Source organism: Elephas maximus, chromosome 11 (assembly GCF_024166365.1).
Source record: "Elephas maximus indicus isolate mEleMax1 chromosome 11, mEleMax1 primary haplotype, whole genome shotgun sequence".
Lineage (NCBI taxonomy): Eukaryota > Metazoa > Chordata > Mammalia > Proboscidea > Elephantidae > Elephas > Elephas maximus.
In genome coordinates, this window is record NC_064829.1 from 42,532,058 (window position 1) to 42,545,066 (window position 13,009).

Sequence of the window (13,009 nt, forward strand, 5' to 3'; positions counted from 1 at the left end):
TGACTGTCATTTTATATTACAATTGTGGTTCTCAGGCCAGGTTTCTGCTCGTAGTTGAACTCTGTGGAAATCTGAAAACATCTTGAACATTTCCAAATAATAAGAGATTTGTCCAAATGGAGCTTGGATCTAGACTTGGGAGTTTCTGTTGCCAGTTTCTATTCTTGAATGCATTGCTGTGTTTACGCTCTTCTTGGCTTTCCCGTCTTATTAACTAGCTCTCCTCCCAAGGACAGTGAAGTAGAGCAGAACAAACTGCTGGCTAGGGCTGCTCCAGCTTTTCTGAAGGGCAAAGGGTAAGTTAAAGACAGAGTGTGCCAGAACCTTGAATTAACAAAACTAAAAATGGAGATTTCTTTTGCCAAAAAAAAGCTTTGTGTTTGAAAGCAGTTCTGTTATAACCCAATTAACAGCACCGAATAGTTATTTCCAGTAGACACATCTGTGTTGTTATTCACTTTCCCTTATTTCCTTTTCTTTTTTTTTTTTCCAAACGGCGAAGCTGAAGTTTTGATTTTCCAAAAGATACTTTATCTTCGCTTGCAACCCACTGTGTTTACTGTTCAGATGAATTACTTGGCCTTAGTGGTTTGAAGAATGTGACTCTGTTTTCTTGAAAGTTACTTAACCTAAATGGAAATCTTTGTTTTTTACGTTGGTGAGACGGAATTGTGAACTTCATTGCTTGGATCTTGCTTGTGTTTTTCATAGAACTTCACTTACTGCTCTCCCTTTATTTGCTTGGTTTTCTAAATCCCTGTCTTACTACAGACTCACTCCTACCTGTTCTGCCTATTTCTGTCCACCTGTCCTAACAACACCCTTTCTTTCCTCCTGCCCCATTTCAGGATACAATACAGCCTCAATGTGGCAGACAGGCTAGCAGATGAACATGTTCTCATCGGGTTGTATGTCAACATGCTTCGGAACAACCCATCATGGTTAGTGCAGGTTTGGCCACTTGACTGTCATTAGAGAGGGGGACAATATGATCTGGTGACACTTAGTCTCAGCAAGGGACAAAGTCAATAGATGCCAGAAGTGTCACTAAGGCACTTTTTCACTGATGCAAATAAGTCTTTTTGTGATGTTACTTTGAATACTTCCAGTTAATGTACCATGAATTCATATCCCTGTTTATATCTTTACTAAAGGAAGAAGTTGTATAAATGCTGTGCTAAATACTAGCATTCAGGTGGATGCCAGACTCTGGATCCCATCAGTCAGTTCTATGCCACATGTGTCATGCTAAATTACTGCACAATGATGCAAGAATTCATCTTATTCCAAGGGCATGGGTGTCTCTGCAGATTTAGAAAACAATGCTGCTTTTCATTTAAGATAAAAATAAAGAAGAGGAAGAGTGATGTGATGAGATAATAAAATGGAAATCTTTTCTTTAACAATGATAACCAAACCAAACTCATTGCCATTGAATCGATTCTGACTCATAGCAACCCTATAGGGCAAACTGGAACTACCCCATAGAGTTTCCAAAGAGGGACTGGTAGATTGCAACTGCTAACCTTTGGTTACCAGCAGAAAGCTTAACCATAGTGCCACCAGGGCTCCATTAAATGAAAACAGTGGGAGAAATTGTCTTTCAACTCTTCTGTTATTATAAATGTCTCAGAGTAACCATCATAGTAAAGTCTCCTTTCAAGTCCCAGAATGTGCACAGCTTACTTTCAGGTGTGTTCAGTCTAGGAATTCAGGTAGTCTTTTGTATTTGGATAAAGGCATTCATAAAGTTTTTCTCTTTCTGTTCTATTGTGGCATAGGAGATTCATCCCATTGGTTAAAGTTAGTTGATTTTAATAATAAATGTTTATTTGCAATTTGAATGAAAGTAGATGGAAAGACCATATATTTATCATATGTATGTTTCAATCTAGTTTAGACGTCTGTTTTACAAACATGCTTAGCAAACCCAATTCTTTAGAAATATTTCAATTTTGCTTAACAACACTAATTTTCTCTGAACTAAGGGCTTGTGGATTTTTGGCAGTTTTAACTATTAAGTGAGCCAGTGATTTATATTGACTTATTCCCTTCAGCATAGCTGGTCCCCTTTCCTCCGCTGTTTCACAAAAACCAGTTAACCAGTTGCCATCCAGTTGGTTCCAACTCGTGGAGACCCCATGGGGGTCAAAGAAGAACTGTGCTCCATAGGGTTTTCAGTGGCTGATTTTTTGGAAATAGATCTCCACACTTTTCTTCTGAAGCTCCTCTGGTTAGACTGAACCTCCAACCATTAAGTTAGCAGCCAAGTGCGTTAACCCTTTGTATTACCCAAAAGCTCAAACAGGTTTCTCAAACATATACGGTAATAGTCGTTACTCAGTGCCCATTGACCACACCGCTTGATATTGTCAGAAACCCCTTTGTTTCTAGAATTCTTTCCTCCTCGACTGTTTCCAAAGTTTCTTCCTATTCCTGCTTCTGATGCCTTAGAGCTATTTTTCAAGAGTAGTACATAAGATGACTTTAGGTGATAACACTGATGAACATTTTTGTTTTAATAGTTATATATTGTTCTTAACTTGTATCTAAAATATGTATATAACTAGCAGCACACTAGTTTCATTTTAAACTATACCCTACTCTTTAAGTAGATAAAAATGCACTATTCAGCTGATATAAGCCCATCTCTTTGTTCAGATTTTCCAGGCTTCTAGGTCAAATAGTACCTCCACTTTCACAGCTCAGCCTCTCAAAACTGCAAGAGGAAAGAGTGATTGTTTTAATCTTGTTTCTAATGAGTTTGGTACCCCAATGTTATAGGATAGGTGAAATAGTAGAACTAAGTACTGAATCACAAAAAATGGTATTAGTAATCTTCAAAGAAGAATATGGTCAATACAGATTCAGTCATGTCTGAAGGCAATGATGTAATCTCACACCATCTCCTTCCCCTCTAATTTGAAGCACACTCGAGTTACTTCTACCACTCTTCTTTGACCTTTTCTTCATTAAAGTTGTAACCAAAAAAAAAATCACTGAAGAGAAAAGCTCAGAGTTTGTCATTACCAGCCCTTTTTCCCTACCGCACGTGATTAATCATATTGACTTGATGGTCATTTAAGGCCATAAAACTGTCTCTGCAGCAACACCTCACATCTACTTGATGAAAACTGGATGTGATTTGTATTTTAAAAACAAAGCAGAATTTAAGACTGCTCAAGGAAGCTGACTCTGTTTTAATAGCTGCCCTCCATATTTTTAATAGCTTTTTTCTGTCCTTAAAGAAAAATTCCAACTTCTCTTTCCAGTTTCTCATCTTGCTTTCTCTTTCCTTTATGTTTAATTAAAAAAAAATAGATCCTACCAATTCCTCACAGCTCTCAGGACTGCAGAAGTAATGTAGTGATCCCTCACCTCCTTTATCATCTTTATTGCTATATTGCTTTACTCAATTATGGTGAGATACATAATAATGGTAATAACTATAATAGCTACCATTTTAAAAAAAACACTTGCCGCATGCTAAGCACTGTATTAAGAGCTTTATGTACATAATTTCTTCTTGTCTTTAGAGTAAGCTCATGGAGTAAGTAACTACCATCCTCACAGATAAGGAAAGGTATCAATTTAGGGAGTTTAAGGAGTGCAGGAGGAATTCTAACCATTATTTATCTGCTCCCAAGTTCCTAACCACCATTCAAAATAGTCAAAATTCAGCAAAATTGGAGCAAAAGTTTTGTTCTGAGCAGTTATTCTATATGCTTATAGGGAGACCATTCTGATTTCAGAAAAAAGCAAATGGCTTGAAGAAGGTGGGTACAATGAGGCTCATAAAGAAAAGAGGAGAGAGAAATACAGATCAATGATTGGTTAATCTTAACATGATTGACTGAATCCTGCCCTTCCTTTTTTATGAAGATCAGTGGATATCAGGTCACAAGATGGTCTCTGGCCCTCCACCCAGCCATGTCCTTTGAAATTCAAATTTAGTAAGCCCACCTTCCGACAGGAAAGAAAGGATTTGCAACTTTGGGTGAAAGAAAAGCTAATGTTGGATTAATTGAGGTCGGAAATGTCTTTAAAGTGAATATTTGGTTTCATGGGTAAAAACCCATTGCTGTGGAGCCAAACACTTAACCACTGTACCACCAGGGCCCCTTCACAGGTACGAAAACCCCAAAATCAAAACAAGATATCTGCTATCAGTTTCTCTCTTTGATACTACTTTGTTACATCAACTCTTACAAGGCTGCGTAACCACATGACCTGCAGACAGTATTTATGGATGACTCCTCCACACTGTGTCCTCTTCATGTCTATTTACTGAAACTATATAGCTGTTAAAAAAAAAAAAAAATCTGCTGTTGAGTCATTTCTATCTCATGACAACCTCTTATGTTTCAGAGTAGAACTGCACTTCATAGGGTTTTCAACAGCTCTGACCTTCTGGAAGTAGATCACCAGGCTTTTCTTTCAGGGCGCCTCTGGGTGAATTTAAACCACCACCAATCTTTCAGGTAGTAGACGAGTCCCTAACCATTTTGTGTCACTTAGGGACTTCTAGATCCTACTTTATAGTTTTCATTTCATTTTTAATAAATATTGGGAGCACATTCTAGTAACAGGAACAGTTGTGGTTAATAGTTTACCTTTCATGGTTTTAGTTCATGTGTTGGGACTTCTCATTTAAATTGTAAGCTTCACACTGGCAAGATTTTGTCTTCAGTTACTTTTATCTCATCACAGCAGCCATAGTGTAAATGATGAGTTTACATTTCTAAAGCATTTCACAAATTACAGGGTCCATTCTCGCACATTATTTAGTTCTTCACACCCTATAAGGTCAAATATTATTATTTCCATTTCAATGATAAGAAAAAACTTGAGCTCTGAGACATTAAATGACTTATCCAAGGTCACATGCTAGGAAGGGCTTGCACACAGGTCTTCTGACACCAGATCCCATCTCTTTTCCATCGCATTTTTTTGGTCCCCTCATCTGTGCACCCTTTTCCTGACATGCTTTGCAAACAGGAACCTAACAGCTGTTCTTGACTAAAAGCTTTATTTTTGTAATTATTCATACATACTCATCCACCACTCTTCTGTCAGTTTGTCATAGTATGGTGGCTTGCATGTTGCTGTGATGCTGGGAGCTGGTATTTCAAATACCAGCAGGGTAATCCCTGGTGGACAGGCTTCAGTGAAGCTTCTAGACTAAGACTAGGAAGGACATGGTGACCTACTCTAAAAAAAATTGGCCAGTGGAACATCTTACGAATAGCAGCAGAACATTGTCTAATATAGAGCCGGAAGATGAGCCCCTTAGGTTGGAATGCACTAACAATACAACTGGGGAGGAGCCGTATCCTTAAAGTTGACCATAATGATGTGGATGAAGTAAAGCTTTCAGGACATTCACTTGCTGATGTGGCATGACTCAAAATAAGAAGAAACAGCTGCAGACATCCATTAATAATTGAAACATGGAATTTACAAAGTTTGAATCTAGGAAAATTAGAGGTCATCAAAAACGAATTGGAACACATGAAGATCGATATCATAGGTATTAGTGAGCTTAAATGAACAGATATCGACCATTTTGAATCAGATAGTCATATGGTTTACATGCCAGGAATGACAACTTGAAGAGGAATGGTGTCATGTTCATCATCAGAAAGAACATTTGAAGATCTATAAGTACAGTGCTGTCAGTGATAGGATAATATCTATCCGCCTACAATGAAGACCAGTTAATACAACTATTATTCAAAGTTACACACCAATCACTAATGCCGAAGATGAAGAAACTGAAGATTTTTACCAACTTTTGCAGTCTGAAATTGATCAAACATGCAATCAGGATGCATTGATAATTACTGGTAAGTAGAATGTGAAAGTTGGAAACAAAGAAGAAGCTTGTAGTTGGAAAATATGGTCTTGGTGATAGAAATGACCACAGGAGATCACATGATAGAATTTTGCAAGACCAACGACTTATTCATCCCAAATACCTTTTTTCAACAACATTAATTGTGACTATACACATAAACTTTGCTGGGTGAAATACACAGGAATCAAATCAACTACATCTCTGGAAAGAGACAATGGAGAAACTCAATATCATTAGTCAGAACAAGGCCAGGGGCTGACTGTGGAACAGGTCATGAATTATTCCTATGCAAGTTCAAGTTGAAGCTGAAGAAAATTAAAACAAGTCCACAAGAGCCAAAGTATGACCTTGAGCATATCCCATCTTAATTTAAAGACTGTCTCGAGAATAGATTTGACACATTGAGCACTAATGATCAAAGACCAGATGAGCTGTGGGATGACATCAAGGACATCATACATGAAGAAATCAAAAGGTCATTAAAAAGACAGGAAAGAAAGAAAAGAACTAAATGGATGTCAGAAGAGACTGAAACTTGCTTTTGAACACAGAGTAGCTAAAGCGAACAAAAGAAATGATCACGTGAAAGAGCTGAACAGATTTCAAACAGTGGTTCGAGAAGACAAAGTATTATAATGAAATGTGCCAAGGTCTGGAGTTAAAAAACCAAAAGGGAAGAACACACTTCGCATTTCTCAAGCTGAGAGAACTGAAGAAAAGACTAAAACCTCAAGTTGCAATTTTGAAGGATTCTATGGGCAATGTTTTGAACAATGCAGGAAGATCAAAAAAAGATGGAAGGAGGAATACACAGAGTCGCTATAGCGAAAAGAATTGATTTGATGTTCAGCCATTTCAGGAGGCAGTATATGATCAAGAACTGAAGGTACTAAAGGAAGAAGTCCAAGCTGCACTGAAGGCATTGGGGAAAAACAAGGCTCCAGGAATTGACTAAATAGCAATGGAGATGTTTCAACAAATGGATCCATCACTGGGAGGGTTCATTCATCTATGCCAAGAAATTTGGAAGACAGCTAACTGGCCAATTGACTGGAAGAGATCCATATTTGTGCCCATTTCAAAGATAGGTGATCCAACAGAGTGTGGAAAGTATCCAACAATATCATTTATATCACACGTAAGTAAAATTTTGCTGAAGATAATTAAAAAATGGTTTCAGCAGTATATCAGCAGGGAACTGCCAGAAATTCAAGCTGGATTCAAAAGAGGACATGGAATGAGGGATATCATTGCTGATGTCAGATGGATCTTGGCTGAACTCAGAGAATACCAGAAAGATGTTTACCTATGTTTTATTGCCTATGCAAAGGCATTTGACTGTGTGGATAATAACAAATTATGGACAACATTGTGAAGAATGGGAATTCCAGAACACTTAATTGTGTTTGTACAAAGACCAAGAGGCATTTCTTCAAACAGAACAAAGGGATACTGAGTGGTTTAAAATCAGAAAAGGCATGAGTCAGTGTTTTATCCTTTCACCACACTTACTCAATCTGTATGCTGAGCAAATAATCCAAGAACCCAGACTGTATGAAGAAGAACAGGGCGTCAGGATTGGAGGAAGACTCATTAACGTTTGTGATGCAGATGAGACAAACTCACTTGCTCAAAGTGAAGAGGACTTGAAGCACTTACTGATGAAGAGCAAAGACCACAGCCTTCAGTATGGATTGCACCTTAACATAAAGAAAATAAAAATCCCTACCACTGGAACAACAAGCAACAGCAGTATAAATGGAGAAAATATTGAAGTTGTAAAGGATTTCATTTTACTTGGATCCACAATCAGTGAAGGAAGCGACAGTCAAGAAATCAAATGATGTATTACATTTGGGCAAATCTGCTGCAAAAGAGCTGCATAAAATGTTTAAAAGCAAAGATGTCACTTTGAGAACTAAGGTGTGCCTGACCCAAGCCATGGTGTTTTCAGTTGCATCATGTGCATGCAAAAGCTGGACAGTGAGTAAGAAAGACTGAAGAAGAATTATGGTGTTGGTGAAGAATGTTGAATATACCACGGACAGCCAGAAGAATGAACAAATCTGTCTTGGAAGAAGTACAGCCAGAATACTTCTTAGAAGCCAGATTGGCAAGACTTTTTTTTGTGTTCTTTGAACATGTTATCAGGAGGGACCAGTCCATGGAAAAAGGGACATCATGCTTGGTAAAATAGAGGGTCAGTGAAAAAAGAGGAAGACCCTCAAGGAGATGATTGACACAGTAGCTGGAACAATGGACTCAAACATATCAACGATTGTGGGGATGGCGCAGGACCAGGCAGTGTTTTGTTCCGTTGTACATGGGGTCACTATGAGTCTGAACTGACTCGATGGCACCTAACAACAACAACTTATCGTTAACTCCATGTAGGCATCTTCTACCCTATTTTGGAGTCTCTGGGTGGTGCAGTTAACACAGTCAGCTGATAACTGAAAGGTTAGTCTACCCAGAAGCACCTCAGAAGAAAGACCTGGCAATTCTCTTCTGAAAAATCAGCCATCATAAACCCTAGGAAGTATAGTTATACTCTAGCACACCTGGGGTCACCATGAGTTGAAACCAACCCAATGGCATCTAGTTTGGTTTTGGTTTTTCTACTCTATACTAAGAAGCCCTGGTGGCATAATGATTAATCGCTCAGCTGCTAGCAGCCAAAAGGTCAGTAGTTGGAACCCACTCGCAGCTCCCATAAAGATTTCAGCCTAGGAAACCTTATGGGGCTGTTCTACTCTGTCCTATAGAGTCACTATGAGTCAGAATCAACTTGACTGCATACAACAACAAAAACCCTATATTAATTACTTAACACAATGAGTAAATGACTTATTTTTGAATAATCTGTTGCTAAATTGAAAAAGCACTTATGTGTCATTGATAGTTCTGGTGTCAGATAAGCCAAATAAACAAACTGCAGCCCAAGGGAGAATTTCCACTGCCTTCCTAATTCAGTGAATGAAAAACCCTTAATGGTTCTCAAATACCTTGTCCAGGGAAGGTGGAGAGATCTCAAAATATAATACAGTGAGGGCTTTTTCTGCCCTCTGCCCCCCCCCAAAAGCTTATCAAGTACCTGAACTTCCAGTGATTTATAGGAAAAATCTGTGGCATGATCAATTGCTGCCATTTGATTAGACCCCTGATCTCATAAAACTTACAACTAGGCTAATATTGTTTCACTTATGTTTTTCTCAAGTACAAGCAATTGTACTTTTATATTGCTAAGAGATTTCTTGCCAAGTGAATTGATAATCCAAATAATTTAAAACTACTCCTCAGTTACCTTATGCTTTGGAAAAAAGATGTCTACCTTATTCTAAGAATGCCTATTTCTGGCTTCCGTAAATCAGCTTTAAATGTTATTAGCTTGTCTGCTTAAAACGCTTTAATACCACATTACTACTGCACTTAGTTTACAACCCAGACCCCCCACCAAGGCCTACAAGCCTGTGCATGGTCTAGCCCTTGCCTACCACCTCTCCCAGAGTGTTCCCGCTCAATCACAATACTTAGTTACCTCAACTTGATCAGTTCCTAGAACACACCAAGCTCTTTCCTGCCTCAAGATCAGAACACTAGCTTTTCCCTCTGCCTAGGACATTCATTCTTCTCCCATTTCACCCTGCCCTCTCCTTCCATGCACACATGCATTGGCTCCTACTCTGGCTTCCAAATGCAGATTAAACGCAGCTCGTCAGGTCCACCTCTCATGTTAGCCTCTGTCATCACCTACTGCTTATTTCCTTCTTCTCAAAATTGCAATCATTTGTTGGCTGGTTGGTTGATTGGTTGTCTCGCTTCTCCTCTGTGGAGAAAGGACCCTCTCTGACTTGTTTACTGCCATACCTCTGGCAACTTGTACAGTGCCTGGCACATACTAGGTGACCAGTAAACATCTACTGATGTTATAGAATATTGGTGTCACCATAGGTATAAAATTCCTTCTTACCCAAACAAAACTGTTTGCTGTCCACAGAAAATCTTTTTACTACTGAAGTAAAGATACATACTGCACCGAAACCCATTGCCTTTGAGTAGATTTTGACCCATAGCAACCCTATAGGATAGAGTGGAACAACCCCATAGAGTTTCCAAGGCTGTACCTTTTTTTTTTAATTGTGCTTTAGGTGAAAGTTTACAGAGCAAATTAGTTTCCTATTCAATAATTTATACACAAAGCGTTCCGTGACATTGGTTGCAGTTCTTGCAGTGTGTCAGCACTCTGCCCATTTCCACCTGAGTTCCCTGTTTTCATTTGGATGGTTTTCCTGCCCCTTCCTGCCTTCTCATCTTGGCCTTATGGCAAATGTTGCCCTTTTGGTCTCATGTAGTTGACTGTTCTAATGAGTACTTTCTTCACAGGTGTTATTGTTTATTTAATAGGCCTTTATGTTATTTTGGAAACCCTGGTGGATAGTGGTTAAGCTGCAGCTGCTAACCAAAAGGTCGGCAGTTCGAATCCACTGGGCGCTCCTTGGAATCCATACGGGGCAGTTCTGTTCTGTCCTCTAGGGTCGCTATGAGTTGGAATCAACTCGATGACAACGGGTATGGGTTTTATTCTTGGTTTTTTGGTTTTTACATTATTTGACTGAAAGGTGATCTCTAAGTGTGGCTTTAGATCCAAGTTAGAAGGTGACTGAGGGCCATAGGCTCAGGGGTCCCTCCAGTCACTATCAGACCAGGAAGTCTGGTCTTTTTTTATGAATTTGAAGTTTGTTCTATATTTTTCTTCAGCTCTGTCCTGGACCCTCTGTCGTGATCCTGGTCAGAGCAGTCAGTAGTGGTAGCCAGGCACCATCTGGTTCTTCTGGTCTCAGGCTAGCAGAGGCTGTGGTTTGTACTGTCGATTAGTCCTTTGGACTAATTGCTTCCTTGATTCTTTGATTTTTTTCATTCTCCTTTGCTCCAGACGGGAAGAGACCAATAATTGTATCTTAGATGGCCGATCACAAGCTTTTAAGACCCGAGATGCTGCTCACCAAAGTAGGATGTAGAACATTGACTTTATGAGCTATGTTATGCTAGTTGATCTAGATGTCTCCTGAGACTATGGCCGCCAGCCCTCAAGCCCAGTAACTCAATCCCACAAAGTATTTGGTTATATCTAAGAAACTTTCCTGACTCTTCTCCTTCTGTACTCCATTATTTATATGACTGTACATGTAGCACATATGACTATGTATGTAGTCTGTATATGCACATGGGTGTACTCCCATATGCCCTCCTATAGCTAGCTATTCAGCATACATATCTGCCTGTGTATCCACTCAAAAAATTATTGTTTGTTATTACTATTGTTGCAGAATTGTATATGTTGTAGTATTTAGCATAGTTGCCTTTTATTTTCTTGCATAATTCTCAGTGTCTTTCTTTGCCTTGTTCATGTTGTGCTGACTTTCTCCATAGTGTGTATTCCCTTTCCTTTCACCAAAGTTAACATCTAGTTGGTGGTTTTCCCTCCCTCATCCTCCCATCCCTGGTACCCACCAAAGAATGTTACTTTCTGTGGGTAAACTTTTTTTTAACTTTCTGTGTTCGTGGTCTAATACAATATTTGTCCTTTTGTGATTAACTTATTTCACTCAGCATAATGTCCTCCGGATTCATCCTTGTGGTGAGATGTTTCCTGGGTTTGTTATTGCTTTTTATTGTTGCATAGTATTCTATTGTGTGTATGTACCACACTTTTTTTATCCATTCATCCATTGATGGACATTTAGGTTGTATCCATCTTTTTCTATTGTGAATAATCCTGCAGTGAACATGGGTGTGCATATGTCTATTCTTGTCATGGCTCTTATTCCTCTAGGATATATACATAGGAGTGAGATAGCTGGATCATGTGTGTCATGGATTGAATTATGTCCCTCAAAAATATGTATCATTTTGGCCGGGCCATGATTCTTATTGGTTTGGCAGTTATGTAATAATGGAATTTGGCGGTTATTTAATGATGTAATCACCCCCAATGTTCTGCTGCTATTCATAAGGTTTTCACTGGCTAATGCTTTTCAGAAGTAGACTGCCGAGTCCTTCTTCCTAGTCTGTCTTAGTCTGGAAGCTCAGCTGAAACCTGTCCTCCATGGGTGACCCTGCTGGTATCTGAATACCGGTAGCATAGCTTTCCAGCATCGCAGCAACACAGAAGCCTCCACAGTATGACAAACTGACAGAAAACAAAAATCCTCACAACTGGAACAATGAGAAACATCATGATAAACAGAGGAAAGATTGAAGTTGTTAAGGATTTCGTTTTACTTGGATCCACAATCAACAGCCATGGAAGCAGCAGTCAAGAAATCAAAAGACACAATCCTTTGGATAAATCTGCTACAAAGGACCTCTTCAAAGTGTTGAAGAGCAAAGATGTCACCCTGAAGACTAAGGTGTGCCTGACCCAAGCCATGGTATTTTCAATCACATCGTATGCATGTGAAAGTTGGACAATGAATGAGGAAGACCGAAGAAGAGTTGATGCCTTTGAATTGTGGCATTGGTGAAGAGTATTGAATATACCATGGACTGCCAAAAGAACAAACAAATCTGTCTTGAAAGAAGTGCAGCCAGAATGCTTCTTAGAGGCAAGGATGGTGAGACTGTGTCTTACATATTTTGGACATGTTGTCAGGAGGGATCAGTCCCTGGAGAAGGATATCGTGCTTGGCAGAGTACAGGGTGAGCAGAAAAGAGGAAGACCCTCAACGAGGTGGATTGTCACAGTGGCTGCAACAATGAGCTCAAGCATAACAACGATTGTAAGGATGGTGCTGGACTGGGCAGTGTTTCATTCTGTTGTGCATAGGGTCGCTATGAGTCGGAACCAACTTGACGGCACCTAACAAGAACAATCACCCCCCCATGATGTGATCTGATGTGATCAGCCAATCAGTTATAGGAGGATTAGGGTGAGATACAACACCTTTACTCAGGTCACAGCCCTGGTCTGAGGTAAGGGGAGTTTCCTCAGGGTGTGGCCTGCACCACCTTTTATCTTACTAGAGATAAAAGGAGAGAGAAGCAAGCAAAGAGAAGAACTCCCTGCCACCAAGAAGAATGAGCCAGGAGTGGAGCATGTCTTTTGGACCTGGGGTCCCAATGCTGAGAACCTCCTAGACCCAGGGGAAAATT

The 13,009-nt window shown here is 39.5% G+C and overlaps 1 protein-coding gene across 14 annotated transcripts in view; it reads left to right on the plus strand.

Annotated features, from left to right (window-relative positions):
* DTNA (dystrobrevin alpha) overlaps positions 1 to 13,009 on the plus strand; it is a 451,514-nt gene that overhangs the window by 373,929 nt on the left and 64,576 nt on the right. Inside the window, exons 13-14 of one of the 14 annotated variants that reach the window (XM_049901516.1) lie at positions 219 to 296; positions 849 to 941. The exons of the other annotated variants lie outside the window; for them this stretch is intronic. Coding sequence (XP_049757473.1) covers positions 219 to 296; positions 849 to 941 — 171 coding nt within the window. The remainder of the gene's footprint in view (positions 1 to 218; positions 297 to 848; positions 942 to 13,009) is intronic. 14 annotated transcript variants of the gene reach the window in all.